The sequence below is a fragment of the Oncorhynchus nerka genome, linkage group LG24 (genome assembly GCF_034236695.1).
Source record: "Oncorhynchus nerka isolate Pitt River linkage group LG24, Oner_Uvic_2.0, whole genome shotgun sequence".
Classification (NCBI taxonomy): Eukaryota; Metazoa; Chordata; class Actinopteri; order Salmoniformes; family Salmonidae; genus Oncorhynchus; species Oncorhynchus nerka.
Window position 1 is genome coordinate 31448955 of NC_088419.1, and position 17662 is coordinate 31466616.

Sequence of the window (17662 nt, forward strand, 5' to 3'; positions counted from 1 at the left end):
TGTATGTCAAACTTCCGACTTCAACTGTATATGCAACGTTCACTGAAATGCTGCTAACAGTACCACGATTCTGCGCACAACAAACTGAGCATTAATTTGAAACTATCAATGAACATTGATTCTCTCGTTTTAATAGGGTCTGCTCTGTTCTTCATTTTGGGAGTTAAGACAAAAAAGGTATATTTTTTTAAAGGTTAATTTCTCATCTATTACAGTAAAATGTCTCTAAGCGTTTCTGTTGGACCAAACCTCGTGTAAATAGCGAGTTTAAACTTTTTCCTCTCTGACAACAAGCAGTTATCTTTCATTGTTGTTGTTGTGAGTGACAGGGGGAGGGGCTTGGTGTGTGAGTGGGAAGGTGCACATAAAAATAAAATAAACATATTGATTCTTGCGATACAGGCATTTGGAACATCGCACTGAAACATACATTGGATTGAATTCTATATATCGCCCAGCCATACATAACATGACGCTGTTAATCTTGCACCCAAAACATCTGGCTTGCGTCTGATTTGGCTTGCTTATTACACAACAGCGCAGGTACTAATTTAACAATTCCACGGGTCCACCACTGCCCGTAGCTGAAAAATAGTTCAGAGGAAGAGCTCCTCCACCCTGTAACCCTTCCCAGTGGCTCCTTGCCCAGATAGGAACCCTAGAACACATGTGAGACCGTGTTCAGTTCCAGAGAGAGCGTCTGTTTGCTGCAAATGTGGTTGCATGCAGAAATTATAGTTGAGCTGACTCTCTCACACCCCACCACACCCCTCCGCCCCACGAAGACCATATGGGTACACATATTTTCTACACAGACTTGCATGCATGCTCTGACATAGTTAGTACTCACACACAGTGCACATAGATATATACAGACACACGGACACCATTGAGTTAACATGACATTTTAATCATTTAACAAACTCTGGCTAAGACTGACTTACAATAAGTATATCCTGGCTTTGTTGATCACTTTGTTCACTGTCAGAGGTAGGAAGTCTTTCTAGGTTAAAATACATTTAGAGAACAATGCATTCTCTAGTCTTATGGTTGTCGGCGTTGCTATCAGAGGTTTGTGGCAAAGATTTAGTTCTGCAGTACCTGATGAAAGACTCATTTTGATTCATACAATGCAGTAGGTTTTCTTTCAGGACAGTCATAAAAATGTAGCTCACTGGCCTGTGATCATTTGCCTGCAAGTTCAATCTTGATTGTTGTTACTGAAAATCATGGTATTTTTCCTCACATGACCAGGACCCGTATCCACAAAACATCAAAGATGCTTGAAGATCTAGACAAACAGAAAGCCACAGGACTGGATAACATCCCAGCTAGATTCCTGAGTGATGCTACTGATTGTATCGGACCTTATGTAACACACCTCATCAACCTTTCCATTCAACATGAAAGGTATCACGGGTCGAAGAGTTCCTTTATTCAAGAAAGGAAGCAAAGTTGAACAAGGGAACAGACCAGTGTCAATCTCGGGTGTGTTGTCAAAGGTTTTAGAAAAATCACTCCATGAACAGATCATAAAGTACAATGATGACCATTGCATTTTATATGACCGTCAGTCAGGTTTTTAGACAATCTTATTCTACCGATACCTGTTTACTATACTTGACAGAAAAGCATTTGATACTGTAAACCATGATATTTTGTTGTACAAACTGAAAGCAATTGATTTTTGCACTAACTCCTTATTATGGGTGAAGTTATACCTATCTGATAGGGTCCAAAGGGTGGATGTAACCGGGACACTGTCTTATGCTAAAGAGATAAACTGTGGTGTCCTCCAGGGGAGCATTTTGGGGCCTTTGCTTTTGTTTTGCACTACATAAATGACATGGATTCTGCCTGTTCATGCCATCTGTTCTTGTATGCAGATGATTCTGCCCTCTTGGTTTCACATAAGAATAAGAAGATCGTTGAAAACACCCTAAAGCTGCGAAATGACTAAAGTCAGTAAGTGGTTATCCGACAACAAACTGTCTCTGCATTAAGGCAAGACGGAATGTATCATGTTTGGTTCCAAAAACAAAGTGAGAAACCTTTCCAACTTCTCAGGTGTAATGGTGTAGCGGTGATGGGGAAAATGCTCTGTTACATACTTGGGATGTGAACACATGACCGATGAACCCAGGGCTCTAAAGGTCATTGGGAATGTTTATTCCAGGACAAAGATCCTGGCAAGGGTAGCCAAGTTCGTGGATACAGAGACTATGAGAACCATGGCAACATCTCTGATACATTGCCACTATGACTATGCTTGTATCTCATGGTTCAGTGGCATAAAAAAACTCTGAAGTACAAACTTCAAACTATTGACAATTATACTCAAGCTCAGCACGAGGATGTACATTTGTCCTAATCATTGCAGGGAACTGAACTGGCTTCCAGTTGATCTCCGGGTGGTGCAGATCAAACTGTTGATGGTTGTTAAAGTTGTACATGACCTTTCCCCCAGTTACCTGTCTGGTTATTTTCATTTCATTAGAGACTCTCGTAGCCATCACACCAGAGCCAGTGTTGCCAATATCAGACTGCTGCGCTATTGGAGCATGGCAGGAAAAAGCTTCTTCCTTAACCCTGGTGCAGAGGAATGGAATGGTGTACCAAACCATGTCAAATATATCCCTACGCTAGGGAGTTTTAAGAGAAACCTTAAGAAATGGTTTAGGGGCAAAATGCTTTAAAACTGCACAGACTTAAAAAAAGTTTAATTGTTTTCCATGAACGTGACATGGTAATCTATGCTATTCCTTTTACAGTTGCCTCCCTATTGATGAGATGTGTTTTGTATTCATGTGGGCCATAATAGAAATAGGTTTTAAAACTTTTTTTTGTGTCATACTCAATCATTTTAATAACATTGTATTGTATCCACATGCGTGGTTGTATTGTTTTGAAATGGTCAAATCAATCAAATAAAAACATCTCAGAAAAGGTTCAAACCTGTTTTAACACTAAAATAACTAACAGCTTTCACCTTGCGGGTTCTGTGTCCTTCATGACCATCGTTCTAATCCTATGAAGGTGCCCATCCCTTCGGCGACCGATTGGTGGTTGTTTAGCCCCGGGGAGGGCTGGCTCTAGAGTCCAGTCCCCAGCTTGGTTCATCTTGCGTCTCCATGATTCGCCTCTGTTGTCGAGCCAGTTTAATTTCTTCTGACCGATTGGCATTCGTTATCCACCTGGAAGGGCCCTGTCGGCCGGCCTTAGGCCCGGTGTTCAGACGGACGGTTCCTCCCACCCTATGTAGATTAGCTTCTATCGGGGGAGCCCCTTTCGGAGACGGTTTACCCCGTTTCTTCGATACGCTCCAGCCGAGCCCCAACTCGGAGTAGGTTTTAGGTTAAGACAATGCCCAGACAAACTCTAAGTCAGGAGTAAAATCAACTCATTAAAAGTTTCTCAGCTGGTAATCGTTGCAGTTTGAGGCAAAGGAAAGATCGTGTTGACGCTCATTGACATTGTTGCAAGTTATGGGGAATAGCCAATTGCAATGAGGCATCTCTTCAGGCAACCACAGTGAATGTGACTGTACATCAAATGTTGCAATGGTACAAGGATTTATATCATTTTCACTTTGCCTACTATTAATTGTTGCCTATTATGTTGGCATGCATAACTTTTTAACCTTTTTTTGACCAATTCTGATCAAGTCATTTGCCGATTTCTAAAGTTGCATACAATGTTTGAAAGTTCTATAATTTACATTGAACTAAAATCAAAGTTAACATACAGTGTCAAGAAAAAGTATGTGAACCCTTTGGAATTACCTGGATTTCTGCATAAATTAGTCATCAAATTTGATCTGATATTCATCTAAGTCACATCAATAGACAGGCATAGTGTGCTTAAACTAATAACATACCAATTATTGTATTTTTCTACTCAATATTGAATACATAATTTAAACATTCACAGTGTAGGTTGGAAAAAGTATGTTAACCCCTAGACTAATGACTTCTCCAAAAGCTAATTAGAGTCAGGAGTCAGCTAACCTGGAGTCCAATCAATGAGATGAGATTGGAGATGTTGGTTAGAGCTGCCTTGCCCTATAAAAAAACACTCACAACAATTGAGTTTGCCATTCACAAGAAGCGTTGCCTGATGTGAACCATGCCTCGAACAAAAGAGATTTCAGAAGACCTAAGAATTGTTGACTTGCATAAAGCTGGAAAGGGTTACAAAAGTATCTCTACGACCAGTCTACGATACGTAAAACACCAAACAAGAATGGTGTTCATGGAAGGACACCATGGAAGAAGCCACTGCTATCCAAAAAAACATTGCTGCACCTCTGAAGTTTGCAAAAGTGCCCCTGTATGTTCCACAGCACTACTGGCAAAATATTCTGTGGACAGATGAAACTACAGTTGAGTTGTTTGGAAGGAAAACACAACACTATGTGTGGAGAAAAAGAGGCACAGCACACCATCATCAAAACCTCATCCCAACTGTAAAGTATGGTGGAGGGAGCATCATGGTTTTGGGCTGCCTCAGGGCCTAGACAGCTTGCTCTCTTCGACGGAAAAAAATAATTTTCAAGTTTATCAAGACATTTTGCAGGAGAATGTTAGGCTATCTGTCCGCCAATTGAAGCTCAACAGAGGTTGGGTGATGCAACAGGACAACAACCCAAAACACAGTAAAGTAAGTAAACAACAGAATGGCTTCAACAGAAGAAAATACGCCTTCTGGACTGACCTCAACCCGATTTTGAGATGCTGTGGCAATTTCACTGGATGTTGGCCAGGTGGGACGCTACCGTCCCACGTACCCGTAAGATAAAATGCGATCACTTCGACTACCCGGCACACAAGCCAGCAATCAAGTGCACCTACTGTAAACCGCAAATCCACCCTAACTTGGATTAGTGGCTTGTAGGCTATGTGTGGAAGCTAGGAGGTGCTAAATGTGTTTATGGCTGCTGTCCCTGTACAGGGATCAACATCAGGAGAAATTTCAGAGTGACAACTAATAGTACTCGATAAAACTCAAACTTTCATCAAAACACACAAAGCATGAGAATCTATTATCTGATAGCATGCAACCCCCCGAAATACCTGAAGGGGACATAAACAAAATAATTAGCGTAGCCGGCGCTACACAAAACGCAGAAATAAAATATAAAACATTAATTACCTTTGACAAGCTTCTTTGTTGGCCCTCCTATATCTCCCATAAACATCACAAAGGGTCTTTTTTTTAATTAAATCCGTCCATGTATACCCAAAATGTCCATTTATGAAGCCCATCTGATCCAGGAAAAAACAGCTTTCCAAAACGCAACGTCATTTTTTTAAATTAAAAAAGTTGCCTATAAAATTTGACAAAACACTTCAAACTACTTTTGTAATCCAACTTTAGGTATTAGTAAACGTTAATAATCGATCAAATTGATCACGGGGCGATCTGTATTCAATAGCAGCAGGTCTTGAAATCTTGGTCAATATTCTCTTTCAAAACTTCCTCTGGTGTACCCGATGACAGGAAGTGCCTATTCTTCATTTCACCAATGATTAACTTCAACCCAATTGCCAAGACTGGCGACATTGTGTGGAAGCTGTAGGCATTATAAACTGGGCGCTATCTATTTTCCCTTGCCATAGACAATACAGACAACTGGCGGAGGGATATTTTTTATTTTTGGTGAACAGTTTTCCTTGGGGTTTTGCCTGCTACACACATTCTGTTATAGTCACAGACATGATTTAACCAGTTTTAGAAACTTCAGAGTGTTTTCTATCCACACATACTAATCATATGCATATACTATATTCCTGGCATAAGTAGCAGGACGTTGAAATTTTGTGCGATTTGTAACAAAAAGCTGAAAAAATTCACACGCTCTTTAAGAGGTTTTAATGGTTAATGACTGTGAGACCGGCAGTGATTTGCTTGACAATCCAGCCTTTCTCTTATAGTCTAGCAGTCTGACGTTGGCAATGCTGGCTCTGGTATGATGGAAGGTCAACTGGAAACCAGTGCAGTTCCCCGAAATGATTAGGATCAGTGTCCATTCTGGGGCTTAGCTTGAGTATAATTCTCATCAATTTGTTCTGGGTCATTCAAAGTTGTTCTTTCAGAATTGTTGTCATGGCGCTGAAGAATGGCACTGGATTAGAGGTGTTCCCAGGGTCCTCCTAGTCTTCTTATACAGGGTGATGGCCACCCTTGCCAGGAACTTTGTCAGTCTGTCATGGAAAGAGCAGGTGTCCTTAATATTTTGTACACTCAGTGTAAATGTGCCAATTTAGCATTTGTATCTGTAATGGGTATGATACATTAGGCATTGTTGCTTACTGTTTGCATATAGATAAATGCACAACAACAAAAAAATCCAGTGTCACCTTGTTCAAAGAATAGCTTTTTATTTCGATTTGAGTACTCGAAAATAATCATGCGAGTACTCGACCAGTCAAAGGCAAAATGCCCATCCCTACTCCTGTGGCACCTGCACGATCGGCAGCATCACTCAAGAACCAAGGTGTCTTTTTGTTTGTCATGATCTTGAAGCATCTTTGCAACATCTGAAATTGAAACCTGGGAAAAGGCAAACTGTCCTTCGAAGATGCCCTTGGCTGAATAATAGGTTTGAATATGAGGGTTTCCAAATTCCACAGAGCATTATCTGAGTTGGTCATCAAGGTTGCTGTCAATGGTGGTGAAAAACTCACTAAAATGATCAGCCACCTGTTACTGTTGTCTACAAGTTGTATTCCACATTAATGTACAACTGTGAATTCTATATTATCTATACATTAATTAATCAATAAGGGTTTGTGTGTAGATTATAATATTTACTGTATTTGTAGGCTACTCACACAGACCCATTTTCTCTCTCCATCTCTCCCCCTTTCCCCACACACACTCTCTCTCTGCAGGATGAACTTGACCTCACAGAGAAACACAGGGAGGCCATGTTCAACCTGCCTGCAGAGAAGAAATGGCAGATCTACTGCAGCAAGAAAAAGGTACGGTTTTCTGACCTCATCATTGTGTGCGTGTCATGTAATTCAAGTGTGTCCGCGTGCATATGCATGTTTGTGTCGGTCTCCCTGTTGTAGTAATCTTGGTATAAGTGCATTTCTGTGCCCCATTTAGAGGGCGTAAGGCAAGCCCAAGCATCTTGCCCTTTTACCTTAGTCAGTCCATCACTGGTTAATTTCAACAGAAGCCTGCGCCAACTTCTCCAAAACATTTTAGAGGACCACTTCACTTAATGAAGATGTTCTCAGCAAAGCATCTAATCTCTTTAACCAAAGAGCTGCAGTGAATAAATCTCTCATAGGAGTGGAATGGCCCACAATATTAATATGCCCCCCTCCCCCTGTACCGGTCATAATAAATCTGGCTGAAGTTTCTCAATCGCCTGATGCAGTGCAAGGGTTTCAATCAGCTAAAATGCAGGATAGCCGCTTTCTGCAGAGAAAAGTCTGTGAGAGGATGTCTAGTATTTTCCTGTACTCTTTGACCCCTATGAGAGGTCATTTGGGTGGAGCCTGTTGCCATTTACAGATGCTGCCCATCTGGCAAAGAACAGTCAGCTATAGGCCATCCCCGCACTTTAGTTGTGGCGAAGTGGCGAAGTGCAGGATACCCTTAGCCAGTTGGAGGCTGTGTAGGTTGCACAAATCTGTTGCTTTATCCCATTGTTAACTCCAGGTGATGAGGCAGGAGAGTCGAATTCGCTGACCAGGATAATACACAAAATTAACCATCCTGCAGGGATATGACTGCACAGCTGCTTTTCCAAAAACTTCAGATGAAGAATTGTCCGTGCTGTTATTCTCAGCTGTAGAATTGTCCGTGCTGGTATTCTCAGCTGTAGAATTGTCCGTGCTGGTATTCTCAGCTGTAGAATTGTCCGTGCTGGTATTCTCAGCTGTAGAATTGTCCGTGCTGGTATTCCAGCTGTAGAATTGTCTGCTGGTATTCTCAGCTGTAGAATTGTCCGTGCTGGTATTCTCAGCTGTAGAATTGTCCGTGCTGGTATTCTCAGCTGTAGAATTGTCCGTGCTGGTATTCTCAGCTGTAGAATTGTCCGTGCTGGTATTCTCAGCTGTAGAATTGTCCGTGCTGGTATTCTCAGCTGTAGAATTGTCCGTGCTGGTATTCTCAGCTGTAGAATTGTCCGTGCTGGAATTCTCAGCTGTAGAATTGTCCGTGCTGGTATTCTCAGCTGTAGAATTGTCCGTGCTGGTATTCTCAGCTGTAGAATTGTCCGTGCTGGTATTCTCAGCTGTAGAATTGTCCGTGCTGGTATTCTGGTATTCCGTCAGCTGTAGAATTGTCCGTGCTGGTATTCTCAGCTGTAGAATTGTCCGTGCTGGTATTCTCAGCTGTGGTGCTGGTATTCTCAGCTGTAGAATTGTCCGTGCTGGTATTCTCAGCTGTAGAATTGTCCGTGCTGGTATTCTCAGCTGTAGAATTGTCCGTGCTGGTATTCTCAGCTGTAGAATTGTCCGTGCTGGTATTCTCAGCTGTAGAATTGTCCGTGCTGGTATTCTCAGCTGTAGAATTGTCCGTGCTGGTATTCTCTAAGTCCAGCTAATTTAGAAGATTTATGATCGTAGGTAACTGTATATTAACTGCATGAGTTTTTGTGATATTGTTTGGTCTGAGCTGTATTTGGTTAATGGTCTTTAAGGGAGACCGGAGTTTGACATAAGATGATAGATCGCTCAATGTCTGGAATGGAGTATGATAGTGGTGAGAGACAGCTTAGTTTTGTTGGAGTAATAACTTAGAAAATATGGTTTGTATTCTCACAGTGAGTCGAGGGAGTTGATAAGGACACGCCACATTTCACATCCTGTCACAACTGGTGACCTCATCAGCTTTTTGACATGTATTCTCTCTGACCCCATCCACACTCTGCTTACTGCTGGACTTTTTGGACTCTCGTCTTGGGACATAACCCTTGGGTCTCACCAAATGACCTTTCCATGACCTGTCTGTACAACTCATCGTCAAGCATTGGCTGATGGTCCTTTTTATATGGACAATAAAACCCCTACACTGCCTCTTACATATCCAATGTTTGTCACTTGCTTACTGGGTTTTAGGCTTGTTCAAACAACAGGTTGCCATGGTTTCATTCCAGGACCTTTCGAAGCCGCATGATCCTGGGAAAGTTATTTGGAAGAAAGAACTGCCTCCCTCTTTAGCCCGAAGATGGATGAGTCCACTGTATAGAGTAGCAGTATGCATATTCTGTTTGTCACATGCTGCTTTAAGATATTAATATTATCTTGACAAGGAAGCTGGGGCAGCAGGTAGCCTAGTGGTTAGAGCGTTGGGCCAGTAACTGAAAGTTTGCTAGTTCGAATCCCCGAGCTGACAGGGTAAAAGGCAGTTTAAAACACTGTTCCTAGGCCTTCATTGTAAATAAGAAATTGTTCTTAACTGACTTGCCTAGTTAAATAAAGCTATAACAAAAAATAACCCCCCCCCATTCTCTGCAGCCTCACCAAACACAAGCTTTAACTCTCTTCGAAGCTCTGGAAAGACGAGGTGGCCATTTCATCTGATGCTTCCCATCAGCCTTCAACAATTAGGATTTTAATTTGCTCCAGATGGCAGGCAGGCACCAAGTTCTCCAGTGAATGTCGGAGTGAATAGTCAGGGGGCCGGAACATGGTCAATATAATTTGTACACTTCAAATTTACCACAACTAAATGCAAAATTACGTTGTATTTGAAAATAAAATAATTTCATACCCTGATTACATTGAGACACGATCTCATTTGTGAGAACTTGGAAACAGATTTTCGAAATTAAGCTCTCTCACTCTAGTTAGTTAGTTAGTTAGTTTGGGGACACTTATAAATGTCTTTGTTTTTGAAAGAAAAGCAATGTTTGGTCAGCATGTCACACACACAAGCCTTAACATGTCCCACACCAGAGGACAGACGCCTCAAGTTGTGCCTCTGTTTTAACAACATGTCTGGTACGATTGTAGTTGAAGGGTTAAAGCGGGTGAGGGGACAGGGTGAAAAAAAACACACGCTACCGTTCAAAAGTTTGGGGTCACTTACAAATGTCTGTGTTTTTGAAAGAAAAACACTTTTTTTTGTCCATTAAAATAACATCGAATTGATCAGAAATACAGTGTAGACATTGTTAATGTTGTAAATGACGATTGTAGCTTTTTTAAATGGAATATCTACATTTATCAGCAACCATCACGTTGTGTTAGCTAATCCAAGTTTATCATTTTAAAATGCTAATTGATCATTAGCCATAGACCCTTTCGCAATTATGTTAGCACAGGTGAAAACGGTTGTTCTGATTAAAGAAGAAATAAAACTGTCCTTCTTTAGACTAGTTTAGTATCTGGAGTATCAGCATTTGTGGGTTCGATTACCGGCTAAAAATGGCCAGAAACAAAGAACTTTCTTCTGAAACTCGTCAGTCTATTATTGTTCTGAGAAATGAAGGCTATTCCATGCGAGAAATTGGCAAGAAACTGAGGATCTCATACAGCGCTGTGTACTACTCCCTTCACAGAACAGCGCAAACTGGCCCTAACCAGAATATAAAGAGGAGTGGAAAGCCTTGGTGCACAACTGAACAAGAGGACAAGTACATTAGAATGTCTAGTTTGAGAAACAGTCCTCAACTGGCAGCTTGATTAAATAGTACCCGCAAAACACCAGTCTCAACTGTCACGGTCTGACCTTTATTTACGTTGTTTTGTCATTATTTAGTATGGTCAGGGTGTGAGTTGGGGTGGGCAGTCTGTTTGTTTTTCTATGATTTTGGGATTTCTATGTTTCGGCCTAGTATGGTTCTCAATCAGAGGCAGGTGTCATTAGTTGTCTCTGATTGAGAATCATACTTAGGTAGCCTGGGTTTCACAGTTTGTTTGTGGTTGTTTGTTTCCGTGTCTGTGTTTTTCACCACACAGTACTGTTTTGGGTTTCGTTCGTTCCACTTTTATTGTGTTTGTATTCAGTCATGTTCATGTTGAGTATTTCTTATTAAAAGAACCATTGACACTTACCACGCCGCATATTGGTCCTCCGATCCTTCTCGCCTCTCCTCTTCAGACGAAAAGGAGGAAATCCATTACATCAACGTCAACACTGAAGAGGCGACTCCGGGATGCTGGCCTTCTAGGCAGAGTTGCAAATTAAAAGCTATATCTCAGACTGGCCAATTAAAATAAAATATTAAAATAGGCAAAAGAACACAGACACTGGACAGAGGAAGATTGGAAAGAAGTGGTATAAGTTTGAGGGGTTCGGATCGCAAAGAACAACATTCGTGAGATGCAAAAAAAATGAAAAGATGCTGGAGGAGTGCTTGACGCCATCTGTCAAGCATAGTGGAGGCAATGTGTTGGTCTGGGGGTGCTTTGGTGGTGGTAAAGTGGGAGATTTGCACAGGGTAAAAGAGCCTTCCTTCTTCAAGATCCATCACTCCATTTTGCAAGGCCATGCCATACCCTGTGGACGGCGCTTAATTGGAGCCAATTTCCTCCTACAACAAGACAATGACCTAAAGCACAGCTCCAAACTATGCAAGAACTATTTAGGGAAGAAGCAGTCAGCTGGTATTATGTCTATAATGGAATGGTAAGCACAGTCACTGGAACTCAACCCTATTGAGCTGTTGTGGGAGCAACTTGACCGTATGGTACATAAGACGTGCCCTTCAAGACAATCCAACTTGTGGGAGGTGCTTCTGGAAGTATGGGGTGAAATCTCTTCAGATTAAGTCAACAAATTGACAACTAGAATGCCAACGGTCTGCAAGGCTGTAATTGCTGCAAATAGAGGATTCTTTGACGAAAGCTAAGTTTGCAGGACATTATTATTATTTCAATTAAAAATCAATATTTATAACCTTGTCAACGTCTTGACTATATTTCCTATTCATTTTGCAACTAATGTCACGTATGTTTTCATGGAAAACAAGGACATTTCTAAGTGACGCCAAACTTTTGAATGTGTGCGTGTGTGTGTGTGTGTATGTATATATATGTATGTGTATATATGTATACATACATACATACATACATACATACATATAGTGGAGCAAAAAAGTATGTAGTCAGCCATCAATTGTGCAAGTTTTTCCACTTAAAAAGATGAGAGGCCTGTCATTTTCATCATAGGTACACTTCAACTATGACAGACAAAATGAGAAAAAAAATCCAGAAAATCACATTGTAGGATTTTTAATGAATTGATTTGCAAATTATGGTGGAAAATACGTATTTGGCCAATAACAAAAGTTTATCTCAATACTTTGTTACATACCTTTTGTTGGCAATGACAGAGGTCAAACATTTTCTGTAAGTCTTCACAAGGTTTTCACACACTGTTGCTGGTATTTTGGCCCATTCCTCCATGCAGATCTCCTCTAGAGCAGTGATGTTTTGGGGCTGTTGCTGGACAACACGGACTTTCAACTCCCTCCAAAGATTTTCTATGGGGTTGAGATCCGGAGACTGGCTAGGCCACTCCAGGACCTTGAAATGCTTCTTTCGAAGCCACTCCTTCGTTACCCGGGCGGTGTGTTTGGGATCATTGTCATGCTGAAATACCCAGCCACGTTTCATCTTCAATGCCCTTGCTGATGGAAGGTGGTTTTCACTCAAAATCTCACGATACATGGCCCCATTCATTCTTTCCTTTACACGGATCAGTCGTCCTGGTCCCTTTGCAGAAAAACAACCCCAAAGCATGATGTTTCCACCCCCATGCTTCACAGTAGGTATGGTGTCCTTTGAATGCAACTCAGCATTCTTTGTCCTCCAAACACGACGAGTTGAGTTTTTACCAAAAAGTTATATTTTGGTTTCATCTGACCATATGACATTCTCCCAATCTTCTTCTGGATCATCCAAATGCTCTCTAGCAAACTTCAGACGGGCCTGGACATATACTGGCTTAAGCAGGGGGACACGTCTGGCACTGCAGGATTTGAGTCCCTGGCGGCGTAGTGTGTTACTGATGGTAGGCTTTGTTACTTTGGTCCCAGCACTCTGCAGGTCATTCACTAGGTCCCCCCGTGTGGTTCTGGGATTTTTGCTCACCATTCTTGTGATCATTTTGACCCCACGGGGTGAGATCTTGCGTGGAGCCCCAGATCAAGGGATATTATCAGTGGTCTTGTTTGTCTTCCATTTCTTAATAATTGCTCCCACAGTTGATTTCTTCAAACCAAGCTGCTTACCTATTGCAGATTCAGTCTTCCCAGTCTGGTGCAGGTCTACAATTTTGTTTCTGGTGTCCTTTGACAGCTCTTTGGTCTTGGCCATAGTGGAGTTTGGAGTGTGACTGTTTGAGTTTGTGGACAGGTGTCTTTTATACTGATAACAAGTTCAAACAGGTGCCATTAATACAGGTAACTAGTGGAGAACAGAGAAGCCTCTTAAAGAAGAAGTTACAGGTCCGTGAGAGCCAGAAATCTTGCTTGTTTGTAGGTGACCAAATACTTATTTTCCACCATAATTTACAAATAAATTCATTAAAAATCCTACAATGTGATTTTCTAGATTTTTTTTCTCATTTTGTCTGTCATAGTTGAAGTGTACCTATGATGAAAATTACAGGCCTCATCTTTTTAAGTGGGAGAACTTGGTAGCTGACTAAATACTTTTTTGCCCCACCATATGGAATCATGTAGTAACCAAAAAAGTGTTAAACAAATCAAAGTATATTTGAAATTCATCAATGTAGCCACCCTTTCCCATGACCGCTTTGCACACTCTTGGCATTCTCTCAACCAGCTTCATGAGGTCACCTGGAATGCATTTCAATTCATGTGTGCCTTGTTTAAAGTTAATTTGTGGAATTTCTTTCCTTAATGTGTTTGAGCCAATCAGTTGTTTTGTGACAAGGTAGGGGTGTTATACTGAACATAGCCCTATTTGGTCCATATAATGGCAAGAACATCTCAAATAAGCAGTGAGAAACAACAGTCCATCATTACTTTAAGACAGGTCAGTCAATACGGACAATTTCAAGAACTTTGAAAGTTTCTTCAAGTGTAGTTGAAAAAACCATCAAGCACTATGATGAAACTGGCTCTCATGAGGACCACCAGACTAAAGTAAGAACAATAGTTACCTCTGTTGCAGAGGATAAATGCATTAGAGTTAACTGCACCTCAGACTACAGCCCAAATAAATGCTTCACAGAGTTCAAGTAACAGACATCTCAACATCAACTGTTCATAGGAGACTGCGTGAATCAGGCCTTCATGGTCAAATTGCTGCAAAGAAACCAATACTAAAGGACACCAATAATAAGAAGAGACTTGCTTGCCAAGAAACACGAGCAATGGACATTAGACCGGTGCAAATCTGTCCTTTTTGTCTGAGTCCAAATTTGAGATTTTTGATTCCAACCGCCGTATCTTTGTGAGACGCAAAGTAGGTTAATGGATGATCTCCGCGTGTGTGGTTCCCACCGTGAAGCATGGAGGAGGAGGTGTGATGGTGTGGGGGTGCTTTGCTAGTGACACTGTCTGTGATTTATTTAGAATTCAAGGCAGACTTAACCAGCATGGCTACCACAGCATTATACAGCGATATGCCATCCCATCTGGTTTGCGCTTAGTGGGAATCTCTTCTGTTTTTCAACAGGACAGTGTGTAATTATGCATTTCTTAGGCTGACCCATGCCAGACCTGGGCTGCAGACTTTTAAAGAGTTGGCTTGTGATTTCCCTCACACCTCCTTACATAGTCGGGCAGATAAAACACGATTGTCCACTTCTGACGGCGAAACTACTTCCACTACTGCATATGTCGTGCCCCAATTAGTGGCCTAATTAAGAATCATCTTGGGGCCTGGACTAGCCTAAATGGGTCTCCCTACGTCTGAAAACAAGCCAAAAATGTCTCCATACCCTCATTATTATAAATGTGAGAAATGCTTGGAGTTGCACTTTATCCAACCTGCTTTCCCTTCACTATGTTGCTTTTATTCTTCTCTCTTTCTCTCCCTATTTCACTTGATTCATTCTGTATGTTTGCTTAGCTGTGGTCCGAGGCAGAGTGGATCAGCAGGACTTTGCTGGGATTTTTTACCAGTGTTGCAGTGAGGATCAAAGCAGGGTATTGTGTTTGGGCACAATTAATCAGCAGAGTTGGAGGAGGATAAACCCCTAGAGCCAGTGTGGAGGAAGGGGAAGCGGGGAGAGGGGATGGATGGATGGCCTTTGGGAGGTAGTTGGCCGCAGAGAGAGGGGAGTCTTGGCAGCGGGACGTCAGTAATGCAGACTCAGCAGTGAGCCTGGCCCGGGCCCAGCTAGCAAGGGCTTGGCATGGCTCCCCAAAGGCCTAAAGCTCACAGACAGAGCGGGTGGGGGGTTGTAAGGGTTGTGCTCAGTCGTCCAAAGCAAACAGGAAAGCCTCCCTTGGCAGGTGCAGCTTTTGTTTTCGAGGGAGAGGGAGATGGGGTTGGTGGTGGGGGCGGCCAAGCCCGCAGAGTGATGGAGGCACTCCTTTCTCAGTCCCCACTTCACAGCCAGCCAGTTCATTATGGAGCCTTTGTGTTCCAGAGGACTTCGATACGGTAACAGTTATCCAGTAAACACAATCCCCCGCAAGTTCCGCAGAACAAGCAACGGATAGTAGGCTAGCAGCGGCGCTGTCTCTCTGAATGAATGTGTTTACTTTGGTTCGGCCACCTGAATTGATGAGGTCATGCTGGAGAGCATCAATCGCTTTCTACAATTGAATTCAACATGGTTTCCTCTGTATTTGTCTCTGTTAATCAGGAGGTGCCCTGCTTAGCTGCTCTGTTAGCAGGGGATCTGCACTTGAAACACACAAAATGAAGGATGCTTGTTTTTCTCTGTTCAAATATATTTTAATATATATATATATATTTTTGTTGTTGTTGGAATCTATTAAGATTCTAACAAAAACAGTGTGTTATGTAGACTTATTTAGGAAAGATCAAGAATGTAGTGAGGCATGACTTAAAAAATAAGTAATACAATGAGTAATACATTTTTTAAATTAATGAGCAATCAAAATGACTGCTTCCTGTTGTTAAAAACCATTGGATGCTGTTTATCATAGCGCTCTACGCTTTATTATGGGTGACCGATAAAACTACCATACTGTGTTACCTCATCACTCCTAATTTACAGAAATACATTACTCATTCACAGGAATGGCCAACTCTTGAAATTCCTAGTCGCCAAATATTTAGGTAGAACAGCCTTTAGTTCTTATGAGCCACATACTTGAACAAATTTCAGAATACCTTACGATTGGTTGCACTAGTGTTTAAAAAAATAAATATATAATTTGTATTTTTCCTTATTATTTACGTTGTGTTTTCTGCATTATGAAGCAGGGCTCTCGAAAAGAGACCTTGGTCGCAATGGAATATCCCTGATTTAAATAAAGGTCAAATAAATAAATGTTACGATGCTCCCACCAGCTCTCTGTAGTCAACTGCCAATGCCAGAAAACCACCAGCTGCCAAGGTTTGGGGGGGACCCTCATTTCAGGTCTCAGATTAGGTAAAATCACTGTGCAAAGCTAGGCTAGCTATGACTAGCTGAACTACGCTATATGAGACAAACACTCTGGCATATACACTACATGACCAAGAGTATGTGGACACAAGCTCGTTGAACATCTCATTCCAAAATCATGAGCATTAATATGGAGTTGGTCCCCCCTTTGCTGCTATAAATGCATCCACTATTCTGGGAAGGCTTTCCACTTGATGTTGGAACATTGCTGCGTGGACTTGCTTCCATTCAGCCATGAGCATTGGTAAGGTCAGGCACTGATGTTGTGCAATTAGGCCTGGCTCGCAGTCGGCGTTCCAATTCATTCCATAGGTGTTTGATGGGGTTGAGGTCAGGGCTTTGCAGGCCAGTCAAGTTCTTCCACACTGATCTCGACAAACCATTTCTGTATGGACCTCTCTTTGTGCTTGGGGGCATTGACATGCTAAACAGGAAGGGCCTTCCCCAAACTGTTGCCATAAAATTGGAAGCACAGAATCATCTAGAATGTCATTGTATGCTGTAGCGTTAATATTTCCCTTCACTGGAACTAAGAGGCCTAGCCTGAACCATGAAAAGCAGTTCCAGACGATTATTCCTCCTCCACCAAACTTTACAGTTGGCACTTTAAGGTTTGGAAGCTCCCGACGAACAGTTATTGCGCTGGCATTGCTTCCGGAGGCAGTTTGGAACTCAGTAGTTAGTGTTGCAACCGAGGACAGACTATTGTTAGTTGCTACGCACTTCAGCACTCCGTGGTCCCATTAGGTAAGCTTGGGTGTCCACTTCCTTTTGTGTATATATAGTGTATGTAAATGTTTGTAAGCCCATACCGGTCAACATGACCTTGAAGAGAGGTTGAGGGCTGCTAGCCACCCATCTTAAGGTCAGTGCTGGAGGTGCCGGATAGAGACAGCAGTTTTTAACCAGATTTCCAATAAAATTCAAATAAAATAATTTTTAAAAGCAGACAGCTCACTCAAAGTTAACAATGAACTGCACAAGATCAAATCTGTCTCGACTAATGCAATATGTATCACATTAAGTATGGAGAAAATAACAATGTTGGCCAATGTTGGATTTTTGAGGTTGGTTAGTTTTTTAAAAAGTTTTTAATAAATTTTTTATATATAATCCCAGTTTTTGATTTCTGAATCTCTGA

The 17662-nt window shown here is 41.7% G+C and overlaps 1 protein-coding gene across 1 annotated transcript in view; it reads left to right on the forward strand.

Moving 5' to 3' along the window:
• LOC115107854 (disheveled-associated activator of morphogenesis 1-like) overlaps positions 1–17662 on the forward strand; it is a 119821-nt gene that overhangs the window by 64790 nt on the left and 37369 nt on the right. Inside the window, 1 exon segment of the mRNA XM_029631543.2 lies at positions 6894–6983. Coding sequence (XP_029487403.2) covers positions 6894–6983 — 90 coding nt within the window.